This window comes from Spermophilus citellus (assembly GCF_964194105.1).
Source record: "Spermophilus citellus genome assembly, chromosome: 4".
Lineage (NCBI taxonomy): Eukaryota > Metazoa > Chordata > Mammalia > Rodentia > Sciuridae > Spermophilus > Spermophilus citellus.
Window position 1 is genome coordinate 27,335,560 of NC_138185.1, and position 26,383 is coordinate 27,361,942.

General features: G+C 33.9%; 1 protein-coding gene across 1 annotated transcript; it reads left to right on the plus strand.

Annotated features, from left to right (window-relative positions):
• Nucleotides 1-1,797: 1,797 nt before the first annotated feature.
• Nucleotides 1,798-24,720, plus strand: RAD21L1 (RAD21 cohesin complex component like 1; the record flags this gene model as incomplete). The annotated part of the gene is made up of 13 exons (XM_081288837.1): nt 1,798-1,941; nt 3,639-3,768; nt 5,288-5,381; nt 7,549-7,655; nt 10,327-10,497; nt 11,332-11,427; nt 12,644-12,757; nt 14,145-14,371; nt 14,648-14,747; nt 15,563-15,687; nt 17,892-17,981; nt 20,800-20,877; nt 24,532-24,720. The coding sequence occupies 13 exons, from the start codon at nt 1,798-1,800 to the stop codon at nt 24,718-24,720; spliced, it is 1,665 nt and encodes a 554-aa protein (XP_081144963.1).
• Between the last annotated feature and the right edge of the window lie 1,663 nt (nt 24,721-26,383).

The following is a 26,383-nucleotide window of genomic DNA, read 5'->3' on the forward strand; positions in this document are numbered from 1 at the left end:
GCGCTGGCGCCTCCTCCCACCCACTGTCATTGGCTTTACTCCGCATGAAACAGAGTCAATCTAGGAAGAATCCCCAGGGTTGTGGGGTATTGGAAGGGTGATTTTTTGGGGAGAAGGGGTGAGGAGGATTGGTTTGATTAGTATATGCTTAAGAAAATCAATATCTCAAAGAAAAAGAAAAATCTCAGGGTCTAGGTTTTTTTTTTTTTTTTTTTTTTTTTTTTTTTTTTTTTTTTTTTATCAGTTACTTAAAAGGTCCTTTTAAAGGATCTCTCACCTGGGAGCAATTTCAAAAGATAAATTGGACTTTATTCCAAGATGCCCAAAGACACCCATTAGAAAAGAAAGTGGAGCCAACGCAAGGCATAAACCTCAAACGTCGAAATCTCTAGGTGTCCCGCGGGGGTTGTGGTTTGGTAATTGCACAACCTATAGTTTTGAGCATAAGGAGGTGATTCTGGCGGTGAAAATGGGCATTGATCAAAGTTCACTCCGTTTATAATTCCGTGGCCGACGTTGTGTTCATTTTGGCTCAATGTTCTCTTATCCAAACTTGAAATAGAAAAAAAGCTTCAGTAACCTTAGTTTAATGTTACTTACATGTAGGCAGTACTTGGTTCTTCTCTAGGAGTCAGCCAAAGTGCTGTAAAATCTCTTCTCACTTTGGGCTTCATTATGGAGCCTTAAAATGTTATCAATAGTACAGTTTGCACCCTAGGTACGGGTATGACTGCACATATGCTGTGACTCTACATCGTGTACAACCAGAGAAATGAAAAGTTGTGCTCCATTTGTGTACAATGAATCGAAATACATTCTGCTGTCAAGTATAACTAATTAGAACAAATTAAAAAAAAAAGAATAGTACAGTTTGTGGAAATGTATAGTACTTTCTTGTCGTCAAGTGAGGATGTTTTTGTTACCATTCTTATTTCAAAATGTTTAAATTTGTTTCTTTTCTTGCCACCTCTGATTCATTTTAAACCTATAGTTTCGTTTTGTCTTCATTTTTCTCTTCTGATAATCCGTTAGAATCTACTGTCTTAACTTCAAAAATTAGTCGAAAAAACCAGAGCATCTTGAAGAAAACAAAGAAATTCAACACTTGAATATGAATCAATGATCCCAACACTTCACAAATTCTCAAAATTCTGTTTCTTAGTTTTGTCCAATTTTTCCTATTCTATTGTTTCCCATTACCATCTCCTATTTCTTCAGCCTTTCTCCTTTATTTATTTGACCGCATTAGTATGATCTCAAATTCTGTATAGGATAAAATAAAACCTAGGAAGAGATCATTGATTAGGATACATTTAAACCAGATATAGTTAACAAACTATTAGAGCTCTGTCATTAGTTTATAATTTGTGTGTGGGGGGGTGGGGACTGGGGACTGAATGAACCTAGGGGTGCTCTAGCTGAGCTACATCCCCAATATTTTCATTTTTTATTTCAAGACAGCATCTTGCTGAGTTGCAGAGGATCTTGCTAAGTTGTTGAGACTGGCCTGGAACTTGCATTCTTTCTGCTCAGCCTCCTAAGTTGCTGGAATTAGAGGCATGCCCCACCACCCCTGGCCTGACATTAGTTTATTGTTTTATATTCTAAATAAACTTCTCTTTTTTTTCAAGAAAATATTTTGTAATATATTGAATTAAACAATCTGTTATTTTATAGAATTGATAAGAATGTATTTGCTTGCTGTAAAATAGTCCTGAAAGGTTTTTATTATCAAATTTTAAGTATCTTTTCATTTTCTCTCTAATTTGTTAAAAATTACTAAGGAATACAGGCAACATGTTCTACACCCATGTGCTTATGAGTAAACGAGGGCCACTGGCCAAAATATGGCTCGCAGCTCACTGGGAGAAGAAACTTACAAAGGCTCATGTATTTGAATGTAATCTAGAGATAACCATTGAAAAAATTCTTTCACCTAAGGTATGTTACTGATTAAAATGATAGTTTTTATTTTCCATGACTTCTGAAGAGGAAAGGACTTAAAATATATTGGCGGGGCTGGGAATGTGGCTCAAGCGGTAGCGCACTCACCTGGCATGCGCGTGTGGCCTGGGTTCAATCCTCAGCACCACATACAAACAAAGATTTTGTGTCCACGGATAACTAAAAAATAAATCAAAAAAAGAAAACAAACAAACAAACAAAAAATATATTGGCAAGAAAAAATAAAATTTCTTGTCTAATGTTCTTTTTTTTTTTTAAAAATTTTTAGTCTTAGACACAATATCTTTATTTTATTTATTTATTTTTATGTGGTGCTGAGGATTGAACCCAGTGCCTCATAAGTACTAGGCAAGTACTCTACCACTGAGATAAAACCCCAGCCCCTTGTCTAATTCTTTAACATGGAAGCTGTTGAAATGGATTCAGGCACAGGGCATTTATATCATAAAATACATTTGCAAAGCAATTTTACTTCTCATATGATTACTTTAATTGTATTGCATTTATTGCCTGAACATATATCAGTTTTGGGCTGGGGCTGGGGCTCAGCGGTAACGAACTTGCCTGACATGTGTGAGGCACTGGGTTCAATTCTCAGCACCACATATAAATAAATAAATAAAGGTCTATCAACAACTTAAAAATATATATATTAAAAAAAATATCAGTTTCCATTGGTAATTGTATCATATATTTATCATAAATACACTGGGCCCTGAAGAAAAAAGGGCATATTCTATGCATATTTTGTAATATTTCATATTCCCTAACAAAATACTGCTATACATAGTAGGTACCTGATAAGTACTTATTAGAAAATAATGAATGAATTGGGAGCATAGGAAAAAGAAGGAAAATTGATTATAAATTTAAAAATATGTGAAATTATATCATAAACAAGAGTATTATGTTCATTATAAAACAACTATTAGAATTTATATGAAAATATTATAGCTCAAAACAAATATTAGAATTTGCATAAAAATTTGATATTTTTATATTAAGTGTCTTTCTGCTTGAGAAAAGGATGAATTATAATTAAAAAGCTACTATGGGGCTGGACACTGGGTTAGACTATTAATTTTTTAAATTTCCACAACAGCCCTCTGAAATCAACTTCTTTTGGCCTCAATTAAGTGTGGTAGTTGGCATGAACTTTTGTGTTGATCAGATTTATATTTTATCCTTGCTTTATTACTTAATAGTTATATTACTTACGCATGCCACTCAACATATCTGAGTCTGGATTTTTTCTTCTGTAAATAGATGTTGTCAAAATTAAGTAAATCAATGTATGAAAAGCTCTTAGGACAGTGCCTGGCACAAAATAAATATAGAATAAGTTATTAAACTGAAGTTCAGAGGATTAAGTTACTCAGCCTTAGCAATTGAGCCACAGGTTAAACCCAAGTCTGCCTGACAGCAGAGTTTACATTCTTCCCATAATATTAATAATAATATACTTCACTTAAATGCCACAGTAGGTTACCTTTACTGAGTAAGCAAAACAGAAGTTAATAATTTTGCAAGGTGAAGTAGAAGTTAAGTGGTTTACTTTTAGAAAATGGAATGTTTTTTTAAAGAGAAGAAATTCTTATGATTTAGTAATTTTCAAAGAACAGGATTCATGAACCTAATTTTTATTATTCTAATACTTCAAAAATTATTGAAAGGTGAAAATTGCACTTCGAACTTCAGGACACCTTCTTTTGGGAGTTGTTCGAATCTATAATAGGAAGGCAAAATATCTTTTGGCAGATTGCAGTGAAGCATTTCTTAAAATGAAGATGACATTTCGCCCAGGTATACATGCAACGTTAATTTGTCTCACTCTTGGTTCCCTTTTACATTTTTATGTTGTGTGGGCTCTTTTAATTGGCAGAACCCTGTAATTTCAGGCAAGAATAGTGAATGTAAACTTCATTTTGCTGAATCTAAGTTTCCATAGTTAAGGAAAAATTATATTCTTTCCCTTGTTCTTTTCCCGTGTTTTCAGGAAAAAAGTTATGATTCCTAAAACTTGTAATGTTCCTGTGATTTGTGTAAGAAATACACTTAAAACAAGCAGACTGTGTAAGAACTCTGATATTCCATTTGTAATGTGTCATTTAGTCTGTTACGTCTGTTTTTGCTTCTATGAGAGAAATTAGAACTAACATGACTGACAAAGTGTAAATATCAATAATTGTCATTGTTTTTAAAATTTGCAAGACTTTTAAGTTTCATGCTGTTTATGAAATATTGTCAAAATTTCCTGGCATTTTAAAGTGCTGGAGACATATATAAAGACTTCAAATTTTAGTTTATGTAGCATCTGTTCTACTTTTACTACACCCATCATTTTCTATCCTCTGTGATGGTTATTTAGATACAGTAGGTTTTTCCTTTATCGTTAGTGTTTAAGTTCCCTGGCAGAAGCATCTTTGACATTCCATTTTCTGAATCTCTTATAGTATCGTCTTTTGTAGATTTAGAATTTACAGGTTTTTTTTTTTCTTTTTCAGTTAAAATATTTGTAGAATCTCAAGAGAGATTTATACTCACACTGTGGTTCACTTGCCCAAATATAATTTCATTTATATATTCCATAAATATTTATTGATTTCATACCTTGCACCAAACATGATGTTTGACACACTGACAAACAAGATAAATAAGGTTCTTTTTAGTCTGGGGAAGAAATCAGAGGATGAAAAGGTTTAAAAAACTTATTACAATACTTACAGATTGTCATTGTGCTATAAAGGAAAATAAACAGAACACTACAACAGAAAATAACAGAAGTTCACTTTAGTTGGCCAGGAAAAACTTTTCTGAAAGAACAGAATTTAAGCTCAGACTTGAAAAATGAGAAGTACCCAGTCATGTAAAAAGTCCCCAAGGGAATGGCATACTAGGCAAACAAAAGTGCAAGAGCAGAGGTGAAAAAAAAGTCTTGAGGTGAAAAAAATGCTTGACTTTTTCAGGGAACAAAAAGGCTAGTATATTTGTGGTAAGTATAACAAGTGAAGAAGAGAGTGTCTTTAGATGATGCCTGATAGATTTGTAGCACTGGAGAGGCCCCAGTTAGAAATCTGAATTTTATTTAAATGTACTGGGAAAATTGCTAAACTGTTTTAAGCATGAGAGTCATCTGATCTGTTTGCTTTTGCTTTTGCTTTTGATCTGGATGCTTAGAGAAAAAGGACTAAAGATGGACAGGAGTGGATACGGGGAAACCATTAAATAGATGAAGCAGTTGTTCAGAAAATGAACATTTAATTGGGAATGTCTTACTTTATACCACATCATTGCTTATTGAATGTGATTCTTTAATTTTCAGGACTGGTTGATCTCCCAAAAGAGAATTTTGAAGCAGCTTACAACTCTATCACATTACCAGAAGAATTTCATGATTTTGACACCCATAATATGAAGTAAATTATTTTATTTACTTTCCCTCAACTTGATATTTTTGGATATTTTATTGTTTTCATATTCAAATTTTGTGAAGGCAAATGGAGTGTAGTTAACAACTAAACAAGTACACAGTTGACAAAGGCTTAAATATAGTATGACATTCTAAAGTGCAACAATAAAATGTATGCTTATATGTTTATTGAATGTTGTATGCAATATTGACAGTATATTTATCTAGTCATTCAGTAAATATTCACTGAGTGCCTTTCCTACCAGGCTCTGTTCTTATCATTGAAGAGATAGCAATGAATCAAATACAGCTTTTGGCTTCCTGGATCTTACGTTTTAGTTGAAGTAAACTGACAATAAATACACAAGTAAATACATAGTACTCCAGGAAATGGCCAGATGATAAGTATGAAGAGAATAGAAAATAAAATAAATAATAGGATGGTCAGGAAAGGAATTTCTGATAAGGTAAGAACAGAAACCTGAAGGAAGTAAAGGAAAACTCATTCAATAATGTGGAAAAATGTTCCACAAGTGGAAAGGCCCCAAGAACACATTCGACATTTTCAAGGAACAGAAAGGAGGCAAGTGAGATTAGAATAGAGTGAATGAGGAGCTGAAAGGTAGAAAAATGTGGTCAGAGATGCAAGAGGTGCAGATGATATAGGGCATTGTAGTTTGCAGTTAAGTCTTTTATTTCACTCAGAGATGAAGCCCAGGTGTGTTTGTTGTGGTTTGTTTGTTTTTTTGTGGTGCTGGGAATAGAACTCAGGATCTTGGGCATGCTAGGCAAGTGCTTTACCACTTAACTACAACCCAGTGCTCCACGGTAAGGTTTTGAATAGAGGAGCGACCAGATCTGACTTGATTGCAATGCCTTCTCTCTGACTACTTATTATAAGGGTAAAGAGAAGAAGCAGAGGGCCCTTGAGATTATTGAAGCAGGAAGTCCTGGAGAAAGAAGATAGTATCTGTGATCAGTTCTCACTCTTCATCTTATAGAGGTGGTAGCAATTTATAGATATGCGTGGAAGGCACAGCCAACAGGATTTGCTGATGAATTGGATATGGCTCTAAAAAAAAGAGGTGAAGGATGATTATATGATTTTAGGCATGAAAACAGAATTAGGATAACTAAGGAATGTCAGGTTAAAGAAGGGGAGAGAGAAGGAAGTAAGTTAAATCTTACACATAAATTTTGAAGTGACTATTACACATTTCCAGTGGTCAGAATGTATGTGTTCTCTTTAATTCAGATGTTGAAATCTACCCCCTAAGGTTATTGTACAAAGAGGTGGGGCCTTTGAGTGAGTGATGATTAGGTGATGAGGATGGAGAGTGCTTGTGGATGGCATTAGTGCCCTTATAAAAGAGACCAGGGAAGGCTTCCTTGCACCTTCTACCACCTGAGGACAAAGCAAGAAAGCACCATCTATGAGGAACAGGACTTCACCAGACATCCAATCTGTAGGCATCTTGATTTTGGACTTCTCAACTTCCAGAACTGCACAGTAAATTTCTGTTTATAAATTACCTCATCTCATGTATTTGTTACAGCAGCCCCAAAGACTGGGAAGTCCAAAGTCAAGGTGCCAGCAGATTCAGCGTCTAGTGAGGGTCTGCTTCCTGGTTCACAGATAGCAGTCTTCTCACTGTGTCCTCATATGAGAGATCTTGCAAGGCAGCTCTCTGGGGCCTAATAAAGGCACTAATCCCACTTCTGAAGGCAGAGTCTTCATGACCTAGTAACTTCCCAAAGACCTCACCTCCTAATGCCGTCACATTGGTGATTAGATTTCAACCTATGAATTTGGGGGAACACAACATTCAGGTTATGGCAGGAGTGGGCGTCTATTTTGAATGCTGTTTGTTAGCACAAGTAGGATAAAGACAGAACAACCATTGGATTTGGCAACTTGGATATATGTATATATAAAAAACTCATGATTATATGTGTATGTGTACATTATGTATGTATTTATGTGTACGTATGTTGTGTATATGTATATATATAAAACTCCTGTTTATAAATAATAATATTGAGAAAATAAAAATTTTTATTTTATAATAAACCTGTTTTTTTTCTTTTGTTTAAGGTTTTTTTTCTTTTTAAGGATGCTTCAAATTCATTGTGTTCTATTCTTATGTTTTCCTCAATCTTATATTCCTCTATAGTGCAATTGATGTTACAGAACTCTTTACTCAAAACCAAAGTAGACCTGAAGAAATTACACTTAGAGAAGATTATGGCAATGATCTACTTTTCCAAGCAGGGAGCTTTGGTAAGAATATATCAGAAATCAAAATTATAAGTCATAATCAATTATATTTACATTTCTCTGTTGACACAATGCCAGTAGAAATATCTATAGAATGAATACTTTCATTTATAAATATAATCCCTAATAAATTTTCCCTGCCATTTTCTGGTACAATATCATCTCCAAGACTCAGTCTTAGAATGTATTTCTTTCCCAGTGTACTTCTCTTTGTTGACTACCTACTGTGGCAGCTGCTGTCACAGACTTACACATACCAGAGTTTAAAGGAGCTGTTTTTGCCCTCAAGTAACTTCAGGCTGGGAGAGAGACATGCAAATAAACAATTGCTATAATTAACACATATACAAATTTTTATATGTATGCTGCATTAAATGTCTTCAAATATATTTCCTCCAGTGTATAATGAATATTAGTTGTAAAATAATGGATTTCAAATCAGCTTGGGTGTGAAGAATAGGAAATACTACTACTGAATAACGGATTGATTATAAAATAGAAACTGATTTTTGAAATGTTAAAATATGTTTGGGTGAATGTACTTGACAATTGAAGTGATAAGTTTTAATTCAACTGTATAGTATTTGTTCTTTTTTCTGGCATCTACCACACTCTGTCTTGTAACATGATATTTATACACATTCCTTTTTAGTCAGCAAGCTTCATAAGGGTAGGATCTAAGTCATGTTCATTTTTTAATTTCTTATAGTACCCAAAACAGTGAACATAGCAGGAGGACGGCCTAAACCTGTCTTGGGTCAGGGAGGGAGGTCAAGGGTATAATGCTCAAACCACATCTCGAGTCTTGGCTTCTTATCCACACTCTCTTTATGTAACTCTTGCTATCTATAGTTGTTTCTCAAGCAATCTGTTGAAGGACTAGTTTTATAATTTTTGTCAATTTCAAATATGTCTATGTTGTATTTTAATTTTGTATAAATAAATTACTAGACTTGAAAATGGATCATTAGAAAAATTAAAAATTTCAAGAAATAAGCCTCAAGTTTTTGTTATTAGAGTTTAGTTACATAAAACTACTAATTGCTATAAAACTTCCTAAAGGTTTACTTCTAATTGCTATTATTTATTATGGACCAGCACCAGTCTGCAGATCATATTTTGAGTAGAATAGGTCTCTTGCTGGCTGTATTCCCAGACTTAGAAATGTGACATATTGGCAATGACATAATTATATTCTCTTAACTACCCAAAATACTCTTTACAGTTTTCTTTGCAAATTCTGCTATTTTTCTTCATGCCTGAAACTTTTAAAATTACTTTCAACTACACTTTCTACCATCTTCATATTAGTGCTGATTTAAAACCCACACACAGACACACACCTAAAATGTCTCTTAGGTCTTTCTGTTTACTTAGCCACCAACATAATTCACTAGTACCAAAGGCCGCCTGGAGTACAGCACCACCCACCTGCAAATCAGCCATTCTCTTCCCACATTTTACATATCTCTGCAAGAGCAATTGTCTTTGAATTTTATTTTTTTTTCATATCACATTTTTTGCTTAAGTACCTTGTCCTTATGACACAGTATCAAATCCCTCTGCTTATCCTTGAGGCCTTATATCAATTTATCACCTTTATTTTATCAACCTTGTTTGTTTTATTCTTAATATAGACACTTTATTCAAGTGTCTTACCATCCAATCAATACAATTTAGTTGTTCACAGTTCTGTGTGTTGTATAATTTTTTAAGAAGTGGGAAGAACATGTTCTTAGAAGATCAACAGAGTTAGATTTGAATCTGGATTTTCTCTGTTGATTTGCTCTGTTGTACTGGACTTTTCTGAACCTTACTGCCCTGTCATGAAAGTTGAGATACTACCAGCAGCATCATAGATTATTTCTTTTCTTTTCTTCTTCCTTCAGCCTTCTCCACCAATATGGGATTTTCTCTTCTTCAAAAACAACCTCAAATATTTCCTTTGAGAAATATTTAATATTAACCCATCAAATTTTGGGTTACTACATAAAATTGGGCTACTATATAAAATTGAAGTAGCAATTATTTCTTTTCTGTAATCTCAGATTCTTATGATGCTCAATGCTTAGAAGATAGTGTCTGTTCATTAATTCTTATTCTTAACTATGCTTAACTATGCTTCTCTAGTTCATGTAATGAGCACTCAGGTAATGCTAGCCGTTTCAGTGTTATCATTTTTACTGCTCTAACTATTAACATATTCAATGGACATTAGAGTCCATTCTTTAATATTTTTAATATCTTTCCATTTTCCTAAAAAGGTGGATATGCTTCTTATTTTCCCAATTCTCCTTAGGAGTAAAACCACTGAAGCAATTGTCCTTGAAATGATGTAATGCTTGGTCAAGCAGTATTGGACCTACCTACAGTAGAGGAAATCATTTTACTATCATAGTATTTCTGCCTTCTAGGACATTATTAAACTATATCACAACTTTAAACTCTACCTAATGTTTTTGCATTCTTTCTATTTGGAAGATTATTAAACTAGAATTCTAATCTCTACTGATTAATTGAGTGACTTTAGTTGAACAATTCAAATAATTATTTCAGCTTTTCATTTCCTCATAAAATGAGGGTGGATTATGCTAGATAATATCTCATTTTCCTTCTAACCCTAAAGTTATGTATTTCTATGACTAACTTAGCATTAATGACATATATTATTTAGGGGAAGAATCTGAAATTCTTAGAAGACATAGCTTCTTTGATGACAACATATTACTGAACTCCAGTGGTCCTTTAGTTGAACATAGTTCTGGAAGCCTTATTGGAGAAAAGTCTTTGTTCTATGACAGTGGAGATGGATTTGGAGATGAAGGAGCTGCAGGAGAAATGATTGGTATGATGTCCAGTCATATAGAACTTAAATATTTATTACTATTAGTAGATTTATTACATCAAACTAAAATTTCAGCTGTGCTTCTGTATCAAGTAGGTAAACTCATTTTTCAGACAAGCTTTCAAAATCTACAATATATTTAAGCTAGTCTTAAGTAAATAGCCATCTGTTTAAGCACATTTTCTATAAAAGTTTGGAACTACTACCCAGTTTTTATAAAGTCCTAATTTTGGGAAGGGAAGGAGTGAGTTCAGTATATCCCTCAAAATACATACTAGATTATATGCTGGAAAACATAGCTTTCTTTGACACAAATTGTGGGACAGCTATTCTAAAGAATCTTTCTGGCATTTTATATTACCATCTTATATTTATATTATGATATTATTATAATCATAGAAATAGGGTAGACAAAAACTGAGAAAACTAAATGTATATATTTAACCCATCATCCTAGATGGGGAACACCTAAAAAAACTTCTAATATATAATATGTATTTATATAACAATATAATTATATAATAATAGGAAAAATAATATTAAGCATAATATTAATATAATAATAAAAAAGCTCTAGATTATTATTTCCAACCTATTTTACTATGCCTGTGTATCAATATCATTGAAATACTTGCAGAATCAAGAACTTTGAGCTTAGTAAGTTTAAAAATTGTTTGTTAGCTGTTCAGATATAGTTTAAATGTCTTCCAGTTCACATTAAAACTCTGATTATTCCTTCATAATGCCTTTGTGTAAAGTAATGTTAATAAGTATTTAGTGAACAAATGACAGATTCAAGTCTGTGTGACTAAAGTGTGTGTTGTATTTTTCAAGACAATCTATTGCAGGATGATGAGAATATCCTGTTAGAAGACATGCCTTTGAACAGAGAAATCTCCCTTCCTCCTGAGCCTCCCCATGCTACAGTGGGTATGTTGAAGTTTTCCTCTGTGTAGAAAGTCAATGCAGACTAATATTGATATTAAGCCTTAGAAATTCTGAGTTCAAGCAGCGGTATAGTGCAGTGAATGATAAAGACTGTTGTCCCTCAAACTCTTAGAAGGACTCTAGATAATATAGAATAGGAGGTTGGGTTCTAAGACAGGTGGAATGAAGGGTATTTAATTAGGAATGAGTTGAGTATGAGAACATGTTTAAATCCCCTGCCAAAACTATGCTTTAGAATCACTGAATATATGTTACATGGAAAGAAAAAGATTTTTAAATAGTATGACTTGACAATCTGTATACAATTTGAGAGAAATTATAAATGGAGCTATTTTCCCTATTTGAAATTCTTACAAAATACCTCAGATGATTTAGGTCTTTTAAGCTGATTTTTCTTAAAAATCAGAGGTACTGGGATTATGGCTCAGAGGTAGAGCACTTGCCTAGCACGCATGAGGCACTGGGTTCAATCCTCAGCAACACATAAAAATAAAATAAAGATATGTGTCCACCTATAACTAAAAAATAAATATTTAAAGAAATTAGAGGCACAACTAGCCTGATTTTGATTCTTCACGATTTTTTTTTTAAAGAGAGAGTGAGAGACAGAGTGAGAGAGAGAATTTTTTTAACATTTATTTTTTAGTTTTCAGCGGACACAACATCTTTGTTTGTATGTGGTGCTGAGGATCGAACCCGGGCTGCATGCATGCCAGGCAATCGCGCTACCACTTGAGCCACATCCCCAGCCCCTCTTCACGATTTTTGATGTTGTATTTACTTTCCAAAACAATAATCAAAATTGAAAATGTAAAAAGAGGAGTAAAATTTTAGTTTTGGTTCTTTATGAGTCAATTGATAAGTGATCCAACAGAATATAAATATTTTAATGGACATATCAAATTTATGTCAGTCATATATTGCTACCACTGTTGTTACTGCTACTGAGTATAGCCTACCTTTAAATGACTAGTGTGCACAGAGAATGATGATACTCGACTCACCTAAATATTGTGGGTCCCAGTCCATATAATCTCTGAGTCTCTTCATCTCTATTAAATATATGAGTCTAAGAATTAGATAAGGCTCCCATTAGCAATATAGATCTCTACTCTGCTTTTACTTTAACTCTCATAGTCTTCTAGCTTACAACATGACTGTATGTTTTTATAATTACTTTTATGGTGTCATTGATTAGTAGAACCAGATAATCCAGATTACATGCGTCTACCTGAAAATGAAAAAATGAATGAAACAACATTATTGTCAAATGAAGAGGAAGGATTTACTCTTGATCCAATCGATATTTCAGGTCAGAGGCACTATTTATCTCCAACACACTGCTATCATGTTTACCTTGAGATATTTGTAATAATCCACAAAATATTCTAAGAGGTAGTCAATCTAGTAAAAGCATTTGTAATACAATAGGAGAAGAGCATGAAGGAAATTTGAGATGATTCTTTCATTATACTCATTCCTGTTTGAATAATACATCCAGTTTGGGAAACTGGAAAATTAAAAACTGAGTTTAGTTCAGGAAGTTATTAAGTCATTATTCTGTGCTGGGGGTAGGAATGAAGAAGACATGGTTCCCGCCTTTAAGAAGTTTTCAGTACAATCAAGATAAATAAACATGCAAGTGAATACAGGGCAGAAGAAAGGCATTGTGCCCTCTAATATTTAGCCTCTGACATTTAACACGTTTTTAGAAATAAACAGTAAGTATGAATCTCATATGTAAATAGGTCCTTTAGGATTATACTAATATTAATATATAATTTTAAATTATACTATTTAAAACTAGAATATTCTAGTTTTAAATAGTATAATTGATATAGATTTCAGTTTATAAACTCAGGCATGCAAAGAATAAAGCGTTCCAATTTTTTCTTTACTGAATTTAACTCTGAGCTGCTATCCCACATGGCTGGTGGGAAATTCAATCTGCACAACTCCCCTATGTTCTTGGAGTGTTGTAGTACCAAAGTTTAGGGGAAGGGTGTGAGAGGTGAACCTGTAGTCATCAGCTACATCAGTTAGTAGTGACCACTGTCCCAGCTCCACAGACAACTGTATAGTATCTTGTGCTCCCAGGATTTTTACTAAAGCACACCAACAAGCAGGTTTATGTTTTTTTCTGGCTCCATCTGATCTGGGATCTTCATAGACTGGGAAATCTAATCCTTGCTCCCCTTTTGCAGCTTTACTAAAGAAAAGCTTGACTTCTGCTTTCTGCCTGGTAAAATTCCCTAAAGGAGTGAAATTCCACAGACCTAGCTTCCTACCTTGAATTTATACATGAATTTAATTAGGGGAGAGCAAAATACAATGGACAAATACAAATGAATGTTTCCGAAGGTTATCCTGGTACATAGGCATTTTAAGGAACCTTCAGATTGGTTAACTTCCCTCTCAATGGAGCCTCTGCTCCAAGCTTCCTCAGATGCCTACTTAGCAAGTCAACAGTGTCCCTCATGAGTACTTTCAAGCAGCACCTTTAAAAATATATCAGCTTTTGGCTGCTCAGGAATTCTAGCTGTGCAGAAACTTTACAAAGCATCATGTTCAGAAAATAATAGATTTTCTTCCCAGTGCAACTCTGCAGGTTGTAGACATTTCTTAGATATGCAGTGCCTAGAGTATTATTTCATCAAGCTACACAACCAATCACATTTATGCCTCTTTCTTATATTTAGACATTACTGAGAAAAGGAAAAGCAAAAAGAGAAAACTGCTCATTGATCCAGTCAAGGAGATCAGTAGCAAAACTATGCATAAGCAACTTACTTCCTTTGCGGATACACTCATGGTTTTGGAACTTGCGCCTCCTACCCAGAGATTAATGATGTGGAAGAAGAGGGGAGGAGTGGACACCCTGCTGTCAACTGCTGCCCAGGATCTGACTCATGCTGAACTGAAAATGGTAATCGTTTCCCTTCTATCACATGAGTGCAATGTTTGTTTAAAATTAAATAAATACTTATTTGAATACATATGTGCAACAGAATTTGAACTTGTAAAAAATGGCTCCTCATTTTAAAATTAATTTGTTGGAGATCTATCATCCATCTATCTATCTATCTATCTATCTATCTATATCTATGAATTATAATTTCTGCTTTTTAGCATCTATGCTTATGCTTTATTGGATTGCTTTACTGGGGAAAAAAACAGGAAATAAAAATGTATGTTTTTACAGTTGTTTACAAAGTGCTTTCTGTCCTCTGGCTTTAAACTTGGAAGAAAATTGATACAGAAGGAGTCAGTAAGGGAAGAAGTGGGAAACCAATACATAATAGGTGAGATTTCCTAATTCTGTTGATGTTGAGGGGAATGTGGAAACAAAAGTTTTAATTTACATTTTAAAATGAAAATGGAATCCAATTCCATACTTTTTTAGTAGAAAGGCTATCTCTAGAAAAATATGTTAATTTAAAAGTTACTTCAGTATTGCATTTTTCTGCTTTTCAGATCAATTTTTGTTCCAGATACTTCATTAAAAAGATGAAATATTTTCTTATTCTTACTCTTTTTTACTTTCCCATCCCCAAAAGCAGTACTCACAAACCCTCAAAAAAGAAAATATTTATATCTATCAGGATAATGTTTAAAACAACTAACATGAAAAACTATATAGGAACAAGAGCTATATAATTAAACTGAGGCAGATATTACCATCCACCCAAAGGTACACGGAGTATTAATAATAGCTGATTATTATTGTGACAATTATAAAGTAATAATAAAACCAACTTCTGTTGTCAGTGAGCCTCCATTTCCCAATCTACTGAAAGCATTAAAATGTACTGAACAACGTAATGAACTTGAGCTATCCACGTTGTCTTGTGAGTGAACATGTGAAAGTGTGAGTGTGGAGGGGACAGCTGACAGAGGATGGGAGTGAGGTGATAAGAGACAGAGGAGGGGAAGGGAAGATCAACATGGTAGACATAGGGGAACTATAAGAAAGTTTGTGTACCCTTTGATTAAATTCGTGGATTTCAAGTGGTCTCCAAAGTTTTCTTTTGTAACAGCCATATCTCAATTCAAGTTTGAAAGGTACTTTGGTTTGAAAGCTTGAAAGAACTCTACTTTACTTTCCTTGATAATTCAGAGGTCTCCAGGGTAGAAGAACCACATTACCAGAAAGAGTTAATTCAACCCCAAACTTGGAAGGATGTGATTGATGAATTTAAGGGTAACTCTCATGAGAATATCAATAAACATATTAACTCTGAGGTAAGTTAACCAGAGAGAATCACAAAAATGTTCTTTTTCTGACAACTTATAGTGAAGGATTGTTGCCTCTGATAGATCTTCTTACATTGACAGTTCATATTTCATCTTAAAATGTTCTATATTTTCTTTAGTAAGTGAAAGTACTATAAGATAAAGCATTATTTTTATTTGTAAGGCAATATTCTTTACAAGTTTAGAACAGTGATTCACAGAGTAGAATTATTTCACACTGAAATAGTATTTTACATGATATATTAAGTGAATGATAGTCAATCCTTGAATTTGGCTATGTGCTGAGAATCTTACTAGGCCCCACATTCAATATGTCATGTAATCTTTTAGGACTCTAGCCAGTAAACATGTTTTATTTCTCATTATAAGTTCACCCTTCCTATCTCTAAGAACATTTTAGACCTACCAGTGACCTTGACCTTGAATCTGAAAGATTATCTGAAGACCATGACCAAAATAAATTTTAAAATTTTTATTTAAAGACATAATTTTTATTTGAAAAACTGCTATTTGAAAACATAGTTGGAAATAATGTGCTTTAAAATATGTTCTCAATTGCCACTTTGTTAATGGCACAAATGTAATATTATAGTTATACCAGATAAAAATAAACCAGTGCTTTTCTGGTCTCTTCTATCTTCACTGTATTTGATAACCACTCAGGGAATTCAAAGTTAACCCACATTGAAACTGAATGCCCTTGGAAGGAAATACAGCTTCACAGTGCATTAAACAGAACATGTATTACTAAATACTTGATAATATATTAGATACGTACTGGGTTGCCAGTACCATCTTCTGTGTTGGGGCTCTGGCATTTCTTATAATGTACCTACTGAAAATTGTAACTAGGTAAACTTATTTAGTTTATTATTTTTGAAAGGAATATGGAAGTGAAGTTATCACAGATATATTAACAATACAGATTTTTTTTTTTCAATCTTCTTGGAATGGAAGGAAGGAGATTGATGTACTGGTTCTTTGGAACTCTTACTCTTATATCCTCTGCTATGCTTTAGCCTTCAATTCCATTATTAGGTGGCTTCCAAAATAGTGAACAAATATGAAATATAGTGAAGTATGGGAGCACTGTTAGTTTGAAGGGACAGGAAAATATTGATCCTAATGAATCATTTTCAAATCCTCATAAAACAATTTTATATACAATAACTACAAAATTAAGAGTATCTAAACTGTGGGAATAAAAGAAAGTAAAAGCAGAAAAACACAATAAGGCTCCATAAATGTGTACAATAAAAAATAAAATGTAGCTGAGTATAATGGTAGGTGCCTAAATCTCAGCTACTAGGGAAGCTGAGGCAAGAGAATTGCAAGTTTGAGGGCCCAGGGCAATCTAATGAGAATTTCTCAAAATAAAAAAAGGCCTGGGGATATAGCTCAGTAGTAGAGTGAGGTGCTGGGTTCAATCCCCAGTACCGTAAAAACAATAATAATACAGTTTCTTGTAGTCACTAAAAAATTTTAAAGCTAAAGTAAAAATCGGCAAACTCTGTTGGAGGAAGCTCTTAAGGTCAGGGATGAGAGCTGGGAATGAAGCTTGGAAATAAATGAAATGGGCTGACAGCTTTATAGCCATGCAAAGGGGAGGTGATGGCGGGGAATAGGAGAATTTCTGGCTTTCTCTTTTTCCTTCTTCCTTTGTCTTTTATCCTCCTTTCAGAGGACACGGTTTTTCCTTTCCTCTTGCCAGTGATGGCTCCAGCAGTGGTGTTAAAAGTCCTGTCATGCCCTGGGTAGGGATATTAATATCCCTTCCCTCACTCTCACTCCCTCTGCTTGCCCATTGCAGGTCTCTTCCTCTGCCACCTGGTACTGGTCTGAGAGGGAGAGGACTGGGGCTTTATAAAATGCTTCAAAGGGAAGTGATCTCAGCAGTAGAGACTGTTTGATGAAGCCTGAAGTGGAGAGGGAAATAGGAAGGAAAAGGATAGGGAGTAAGGCGGGAAGGGGTGTGCAGGGTTTTCATCTGTGTGAAGCGCATGAGAAAAAGGAAGGTTTAAGTCAAGGCCTGCCTGTATGGGAAATTTCAGAAATAATATTTTGAGAATGTGGGTAGCATTTTAAATTAATTTGAGAAACAAATATTCATTTGATTAAAGCATTTAACAATATTAGATTATACCTGTGATAATCACTACCAGAATGACCTATCTTTGTCTAATTTACTTTAGCAGGATCTTATCGAAATGGTTTATTCAGCTGCTGAAGAATCACCTTTGATGAATGCTTTCTTGACCCAAGAAAATTGTCAGGTTGAATTGGTAAATATATGGATAATTTGGGGGATATTCTTAAAAACTTTGTTCCTAAATATTTAATATTTAATCTAAAATTTGTTTTTTAGGGCTGTCATGTTACTTTCTAAATTTATAATTAAATTCATCATTTAAGCAGAGATGTATCAGTTCTTTTGTTTTCTTAATTTTTAAATGTCAAATAATTATATGAGATTTTTACCAAAGATTTTAAAATATTAACAAATCACTGTTGTAAGCTTTTCTAATTAGCATCTCTAGAAAAACCATGCTGTCTGTATTAGGGATACAGACTAGGGCATTTAAAATTTTATTTTATTTACAAAATAGTGAGGGAATTTTTTTTTCTTAACATATGGCTCAAGCTTGTATCTGTATAAGACTTCTGGAAATCAGAAAATGGTTTGCTCATCAGACCACATGTTGATAGCAAAATGAGAAGTAAAATCTAACTCACCGACTCCCTATGCACTGCCTTGTATCTCTGGTCCTTGTCCCAGAACACAGAAGGCATTTGTAAAAAATAAATTCTTTTCTTGTTTTCTTTTTTTTTAGATATATGTGACAAGAGAGTACAGAAAGCATTTTGAATTGTAAGGAATTTCAGCAAAAATTCTTTAGTAAACAATATAAAAACACCTATTAGTACCTGGTGTTAACTGGCTTTAAAATAAGTTATCTTTATAATAAGTTCTAAGACTATTAGATTTTTTTTCAGACATGAAAAATGGACTGAATTCTCTAGATAATCTAGGACAGAAGAAATAACCTGAACTTTTTACCTGAAACATCCAAACAGCTGAGCCAGAAGTGAACTGATTCTTTTTTTTTTTTAAGTTGTAGTTGGATACAATACCTTTATTTTAATTTTTTGTGGTGCTGAGAATCCAACCCAATGCTTCCCATGTGTGAGGCGAGTGCTCTAGCACTGAACCACGTTCTCAGCCCTGAGCTGATTCACTTTTGCCACCCTCTTTGCTCCCATTGACAGTTTATTTTCATACATGGTCAAGCAAACCACACCACAGCACAAGCTCAGCTGTTTTAATAATCCACTGGGCTTTCCCCACAATAGATTCAGTTGTAGGATGTCAGATAGATCAAATGGACAAGCGCTAGCAAAATACACACACGATGCTGAGCCTTTTTCTGGTTATTTGGGCCTTGTAGGTGAAGCTACAGTTTCATGGATTTTAACAAAACTTTTTACATTTCAGAAATAGCATTTATATATTTAACAATAAACACGAGTATAGGTAAACTAATTTACCCAAGGACAGACCAGAAGGGAATAAACATAAATCATACCTACAAAGATTTCAACAACTCCTCAGAAAAAAAAAATGACTATATTTTTAAAATCAGTCTCACTGGGACACAAGGTAGGATACAGGACAGGCAGGACCATGCTGCATAGCTGGTGGGAATGGGGACTCAGCAGTTTCTGGGGGCACTCAGCAGTTTCTGGACGGACTCAAAAGGGTCCCTTTAGCCTTAAATGATTTAAAATTTTGAAAAATGTAATCTTATTTCTTTTCTTGTAAACTTCATGATAGTTTTGTTTCTATTGTTGTTGGAGTTAATCATAACCTAATTTTTTCCATTTTTTTAACATCTGAACCCCATCTTTAATTATTTTTCCAAACCCTCTGACAATATAATAAAACCCATTTTAGTGTGTGTATGTATATATGTGTGTGTGTGTGTGTGTGTGTGTGTGTGTGTGTGTGTATATATATATATATATATATATATATATATATATATATAATTGATCCAACAGATTCTTTTTTTTTTTTTTTCTCTTGAAGATAACCTCTCTGAGCTCATTGTCCACTTGTTCTAATTCAAACCAATTGCTCTCTAGGTCAGCTGCACAGCTTTTATTTCTTTATCATAAATATGGGAATTTCCAGAATATTCTGGAACTTTCTGAAATCATCTTGGAATCCATGAAATTGAAAGTACTTTGAAAATTTATTTGATCTGCAGATGTATAGGAAGCTAGACAAATAGCAAACAGTGTGATAACAGTGAACAGGTAGTGTGTGGCATGATCAGTGCTAGTGCAGGAAAAATGACAAAGTAAGTCAGATCTGTGCCACTTTTTTTTCCCCAACCCTTGGTAGGCCTGCTCTTTCATCAGATTCATCAACACATTTCCTATGATAATTTCCATTCTCAGAAGCTCATAAGGTGTTTATTGGAAGGGTAAAATTTTACAATTTTAAATATTGAGGTATTTCAGAAAGTGGTTAAGTTTTAAAGACTGAAAAAAATGAACCTATTCAGATAATATAACAGGCAGTTGCTTGACCTTTTTGGACAAGACACGCTCAAAACTGACAAGGTTTCTAACCCAATTGTCATAAACTACTAAACAACAGTTATTTTTAGAGCTCCAGAATCACCAGGGAAATTCAAATAAAGGTCTTTACAAGGCAGTTTTTCTAGAGCTTTAAGTTTATTCTTGTCAACTGAGTTCAGTTTGACTAGAAATAGGATAGTCCCAGCAGAAAGCAATGTCTTGGCTAACTTTACTTTTCAAAGCACTTAAGAGCATAATGCTCTGGGAGCATTATCCAGACAGAATGCAGAATCTCCTACTTTAGATTTCCTTATCAGAAGACAATCTGGAGAACAAAGTTATAATCCTGAAAGGCTCATCTATATTTGTGTTAGTCTTATTCTCTCCATTATCATAAGCTCTTTATTTGGCAGAACTTGGTGTTATGTTTCCCATAGCAGTGAACGCTATGCTTGACCAATAGTTAACATTGAGTAAAATTTGCTTAAGTGAAATATTTCTCAATCATTCATACAGGAGTCATTGGAGAATGAACAAAACACTGAAGCAGAGAGATGGAATAGAAGATTACTTCAGATGTTAAATAGTTTGCGGGTGAGATGGTCAAGTTTGGCAACTGTTTTCATTTTTATATGTAGTCCTGATTCAGTAACCATAAGCCCAGCTAATAATTCAATTATTATGGAAGAAGAAGAAAATGGATATTAAAGGACAACTAACAATTGCTACTACAAAGACTGTACAAAAATTAGTTCACAATGAAGCTTCAAGTGTAATTGTATTTCTTGTAAATGTTATGGTTTGTTGTTGTGATTGTTGTTGTTTGGGTTATTACCTCATGTTTTCCATTTATTTACTGTTTACCTTTCCAAACTCTGTGACAATATAATAAAACTCCTTTTAGTATATGTATATCTCAAATTATTAATGGATGTGTCAGTTCCATTTTTCCCCCTAAAAATAACCTTCTTAGAGCTCATCATCCTCTTGTTCTGATTCAAACTAGTTGCTCTTAAGGTTTGCTCCATAGCTTTTATCCTGGGACATTCCTTTATCTTAAACACAGGAATTTCTTTGTTCCCTTTTAGTTCCTCTATTTCTTGGTGCTTGATCATCTTTTATCCTAAATGTTTTGGTAATTAACATCCTCTCATAATTTCCTAAGATAACAGTGTGTAGGAAATTTGACCTCACAAGACTGAAAATTTGTTTTACCTTGAACTTAATTTGTTGTTTCTGGATATAAGTTGGAAATAATTTCTCTCAGATGCTGAAAGCTTTGTAACATGGATTCTTGTGTTATTGAAAAGTCAGACTCTGCCTTGGTTGGTGATCCTTTGTAGGTGAACTTTATTTTCTCTCTGGAAGTTTTTAGATCTTTTCTTTATCCTTAGTGTTCTGAAATTTAAGGGTGATGTGCTTTTTTTTTTTAATGTTAAGTTCACTGTGTTGACCATGTAATGGGTTCTTTTAATCAAAAATTCCATGTTCTTGAGCTCTAGGATTTTTCCCCCCTTGGACTTTCTCCTTTTTGTTTATTTGTTTTCTCTTCTTGGAGGGCTTATGGATCTGATAGTGGATCTCCTAAATTGATCCTTTAATTTTTTTGTTTTGTTTTGTTTTTGGTACTAAGGATTGAACCTAGGGATGCTTAACCACCAAGCCAAATCCCTAGCCCTTTTGAATATTGTATTTAGAGACTGGGTCTCGCTGAGTTGTTAAGTGCCTCACTAAATTGCTGAGGCTGGCTTTGAACTTGTGATCCTCCTGCCTAAGCTTCCCAAGCCACTGGGATTACAGGCATGTGCCACTGCATCTAGCTGATACTTTAATTTTTTAAAAAATATTTTTTAGTTGTTAATGGACCTTTATTTTACTTATTTATATGTGGTGCTGAGAATCGAACCCAGAGCCTTCAAACATGTTAGGCAAGTGCTCTACCATTGTGCTACAACCCCAGCCCCTATCCTTTAATCTTTAAAACATATTTTATCTCCCATATTAACTTCCCTTGGCTTTGAACGCTTTCACTCTCTGGAAGATTTCCTCAACTTTGTATTCTAGTCTTTACAAAATTTTTATTTCTGCTTTCAACTTTTTGTTTTCCATGAGTTTTTTTTAAGGTTATTAACTATGAGTTTATAGATTCCTAATCTTTGATTTAATTTTTATCTGGTTTTTAAGATAAAAATCTTTATTGAGGTATGGTTAACATCAGTATACAGTTAGATAAGTTTTAATTTATGTGTACATCTGTGAAACCATCACATTCAGGATGACATTAATGTATCTAAAACTCCCAAAGTTTCCTTGCCCCTTAACAGCCCCCACCCCATCACTTGCACTGATCCCGCATCTCCAAGCCACCACTGATCTTTCTCTACTATCAGCCTAACTGCTTTTAATAAATGTGAAACACTTCTCTTCACTTCAGAGATTTCTGTTTTCTTTTGTCCCCTGCATTCTCTGTCCTTGGCTCTCTTAAATACATTCTTTTTTGCTTTTAATGTGAGAACTTGTACTCAAATATCTGGTAGTTATCTGTTCCTATTTAAGAGTATCAAAAAACAGATTCAAAGTTCTATACACATGGTAAGGCTTGTTTGTAGGCTTGTGGTCTTGATAGCTAACTGGATGATGCTCCTCTGCCAGACATTATTATTGAAAGGATTTTTTTTCCTTAGAATGGTGGGTTTTCTTGAAGCAATCTTTAAATCTGCTGCCTAGGAAATATAAGCATGATGCCAGTGGTTCAGGAACCAAAGGAAAGGGAGAGGCTGGTTGCTTTACTGTATAGATGTGGAGTGTCACTTAATCTCCATGTTTGTAGTGTGATACTTCTCCTTGCCCATCCACAGTGCCAGGGTACCAAGACCAGAGCCTCAGTGGTTGGTACCTCCAGAAAGACACCTTCTTGCCTTCTGCTGTATGAGTAGTCATCTGGTTCTGTGAGGTTGAGGAGTGTCAGAATGTCTAACTCTCAAGGAATTCTGGTTTCAGTCTTCCCCTCACCTCCAGCTTTTAACATTCTCATGTCTCCAGTTCCTGGGTTTTCCCAAGGTCTGTGCCTTATGCTGGCCTCCCTTGGCTGGCTTTCCTCCTTGTTGACGCATGGGTTGTAACCTTCTCTACTCTGCTAAGTCAGTTATGTTTTCCATTTCTGTGTCTTTATTTCTTTTACTTGTCACTTTTTTATTCCTTCATTTTAGAGGGTTTCTTTAGGAACAGAAATAAGCTGATGTGTTAAATATTGCATATTTGACCCCTCAAGATTTTTCAAAAGAATTTTTGAAATTGAAAAAGTGGTTCCTGCTCCCTCTGGGTGAGGGGATGGCGGTGGGGGGCACCAATCCACATCTTGTCTCTCAAGAGAGGAAATAAATGAAAGACTGAAAGGTTGCTGACTCTGGGCCACATTTTCGGTTAAGATAAAGCACAAGAAGATATTTCATTTATTAATTTGTTAAGGATTATGAACTGGAAAAACATAATATTTCTAAAAGTATTTTACAATTATCCAAGGAATACAATACTCAGGGTTATCAGACAATATTTACTATACTCTTTCTAACTAAAAAAACTATGCTTCTCTAGGAATCTGATTCCAAGGCCTAGACTCTAAAAAATGAGTTATCTTAATCCATAATTATTTACTTTATTATACCTCAATTATTTCTAGTAGGTACACAGGTGCCATGTGATGAATCCAATATCTTTTAAATCTGAAAGATGTTCACTTATTTTATAAAATGTACTTCTGTATTTACCACTTAAGTTGTTTATTGTCTTCCCTGCCTCTTAGTACTTTTAGGAGAAGAAGAACCCTAATAGGTTGAGCATTTTCTTTGTATTTGAAGCCTCCCAAAGTTCTGTGGATATTTTTCTGCCTGAAAGTATAAACTATTTGCATTTTCCATAGGAGGTATTTATGTTAGCATCAATGTTTTAAAAGACCTAACATTTTGTATAACACATTACAAATTTACATAACATCCTTTATAAGATGTTTTTTTTTGTTGTTGTTGTTATTGTTTTGCTTGTATTTTCTTGATGAACCAAATTGGTGCTGAGTAACCTATGGGATTTTTATAAGTTTAGTAAAGAATTGTTTGTATTCTTCCATTTAAGGATATTATAGTTACTTATCTAAAATTTCAGTATCTTGTTGTTCATTTTGAATCTACAGCCTGCTTGACATCTGATGATTTTGTTTCCCTTTCCCTTCCTCCTTTCTAATCATTTTCCCAGGAATCCAACAAGATGGGAATGCAGTCCTTCAGTCTGATGAAACTCTGCAGAAATAGTGACCGAAAGCGAACCGCTGCCAAGTTTTATAGCTTTCTTGTTCTAAAAAAACAGCAGGCTATTGAGCTGAACCAGAGTGCTCCCTATGCAGATATTATAGCTACAGTAGGACCAATGTTCCATAAGTTGTGAAGGAAACCAGAACATGCAGGTTTATGCCATCACTGGCATTTCCGCATTGATTGTTCAATTTAATGCAGAAGCCACCTGGAAACTGCCAAAGTTCTGACATCTCATAGGTCAGATGCCTATTTCTATTCCCTCTCTAGGATTCAGATCCTATTCCCTCTCTGTAAATTCAAAATAATCATAGACAGGATTGGAAAACTAGATGTTTACAGAAATACTTCATTATAACTAATTTTTTTGAATGTAGAGCCTTTATCATTTCCTTGATTTGAATGTTGTATTTAGGCTACATTTAGGATTACATTTTTTTAAATACTATACTTTCAAGAAACATTCAAAGATGTTTTTTCAAATGATATTTTACATTGGATTATTTACATAAATTTTGTGGGATTAATGAATAATTAATACTTTCTTATTTCTACACAGACAGTAATTTATTTAATTCTAATGCATAACATCCTTGATATGACCTAATGCCATATTTTTAATATGATAACTTAACTGAAGAATTATAAAATTCATCTTTGTTTTAAACTTCCTAAGTGATTTTTAGTCTACTTGTTGGTCATTTAACTTGTTATTTATTATTTAATTATTATTATAACTACCACTAATGTTTCAGCATAACTAAATCTGCTTTCTTTAAATTTTTTTAGTTGTTAATGGAACTTTATTTTATTCATTTATTTATATATGGTGCTGAGAATCAAGCCCAGTGCCTCATACATATGAGGCAAGTATTGTACCACTGAGCCACAACACCAGGTCCTAAATCTGCTTTTTATGTTAAAAAAAAAATCAACAGACACTTGTTCAACTGCAGGCATGTTGTCTGCAGCTAAAATTTGAGTAAAGATCACTAAAATAATTGTTCTTTAACTTGGTGCTTACATTTTTTACATTAAAACAATTTTTTTCTTAGTTAAAGTTTGAGTTAGGAGATTTTGTTTTATGCCCTGTGAACTCCATAGTCACTGTAAGATGAAGCCTATAGTGCTACAAACAACTAAATCCTAAATAGCCTCAGAATGAATAAGTCATAAGGTACAAATATGAGGTACAAATGTCGAATTTGCTTTTATAATTTTTCTTTTATTTTTAAAATTAACATAGATTGATTTTATTTTTGGTGCACAGCTATGTAGATTTTTATAGATAGACAGATAGACAGATGGATCACAATCAGGAGAAAACAGTAGCATCACCCTAGAAAACTCCCTTGAATTATCTCTTTGTATTTACACCCTTCCCACATTTTAATGTCTGTCAACCACTCTTCTGCATGACTACACTTTTGTTTTTTAGATCCCGTCATATAAATCATATGGCATGTAACTTTTTGAGACTGATTTCTTTCATTCCACATCACATCTTTGAGATTCACCCAAGTTGGTACATGCATCCATAGTTTGTCCCTTTTTATTGCTAACTATCATTCTGTTTGTCTGGATATGCCAGTTTATTTATGTGTTTACCCATTAAAGGATATTTAACTTGTTCCCAGTTTTTATATTTATAAATAGAGCTTCATATATCTGTGTACAATTTTTGTGTGAATATAAGTTTTGATTTCTCTGAGACTGGGACTGCAGTGTCAGGTGGTACATTTAACACTATAATACACTTCTTTTCCAGAGTGGAGGTACAATTTTGCATTCTCACT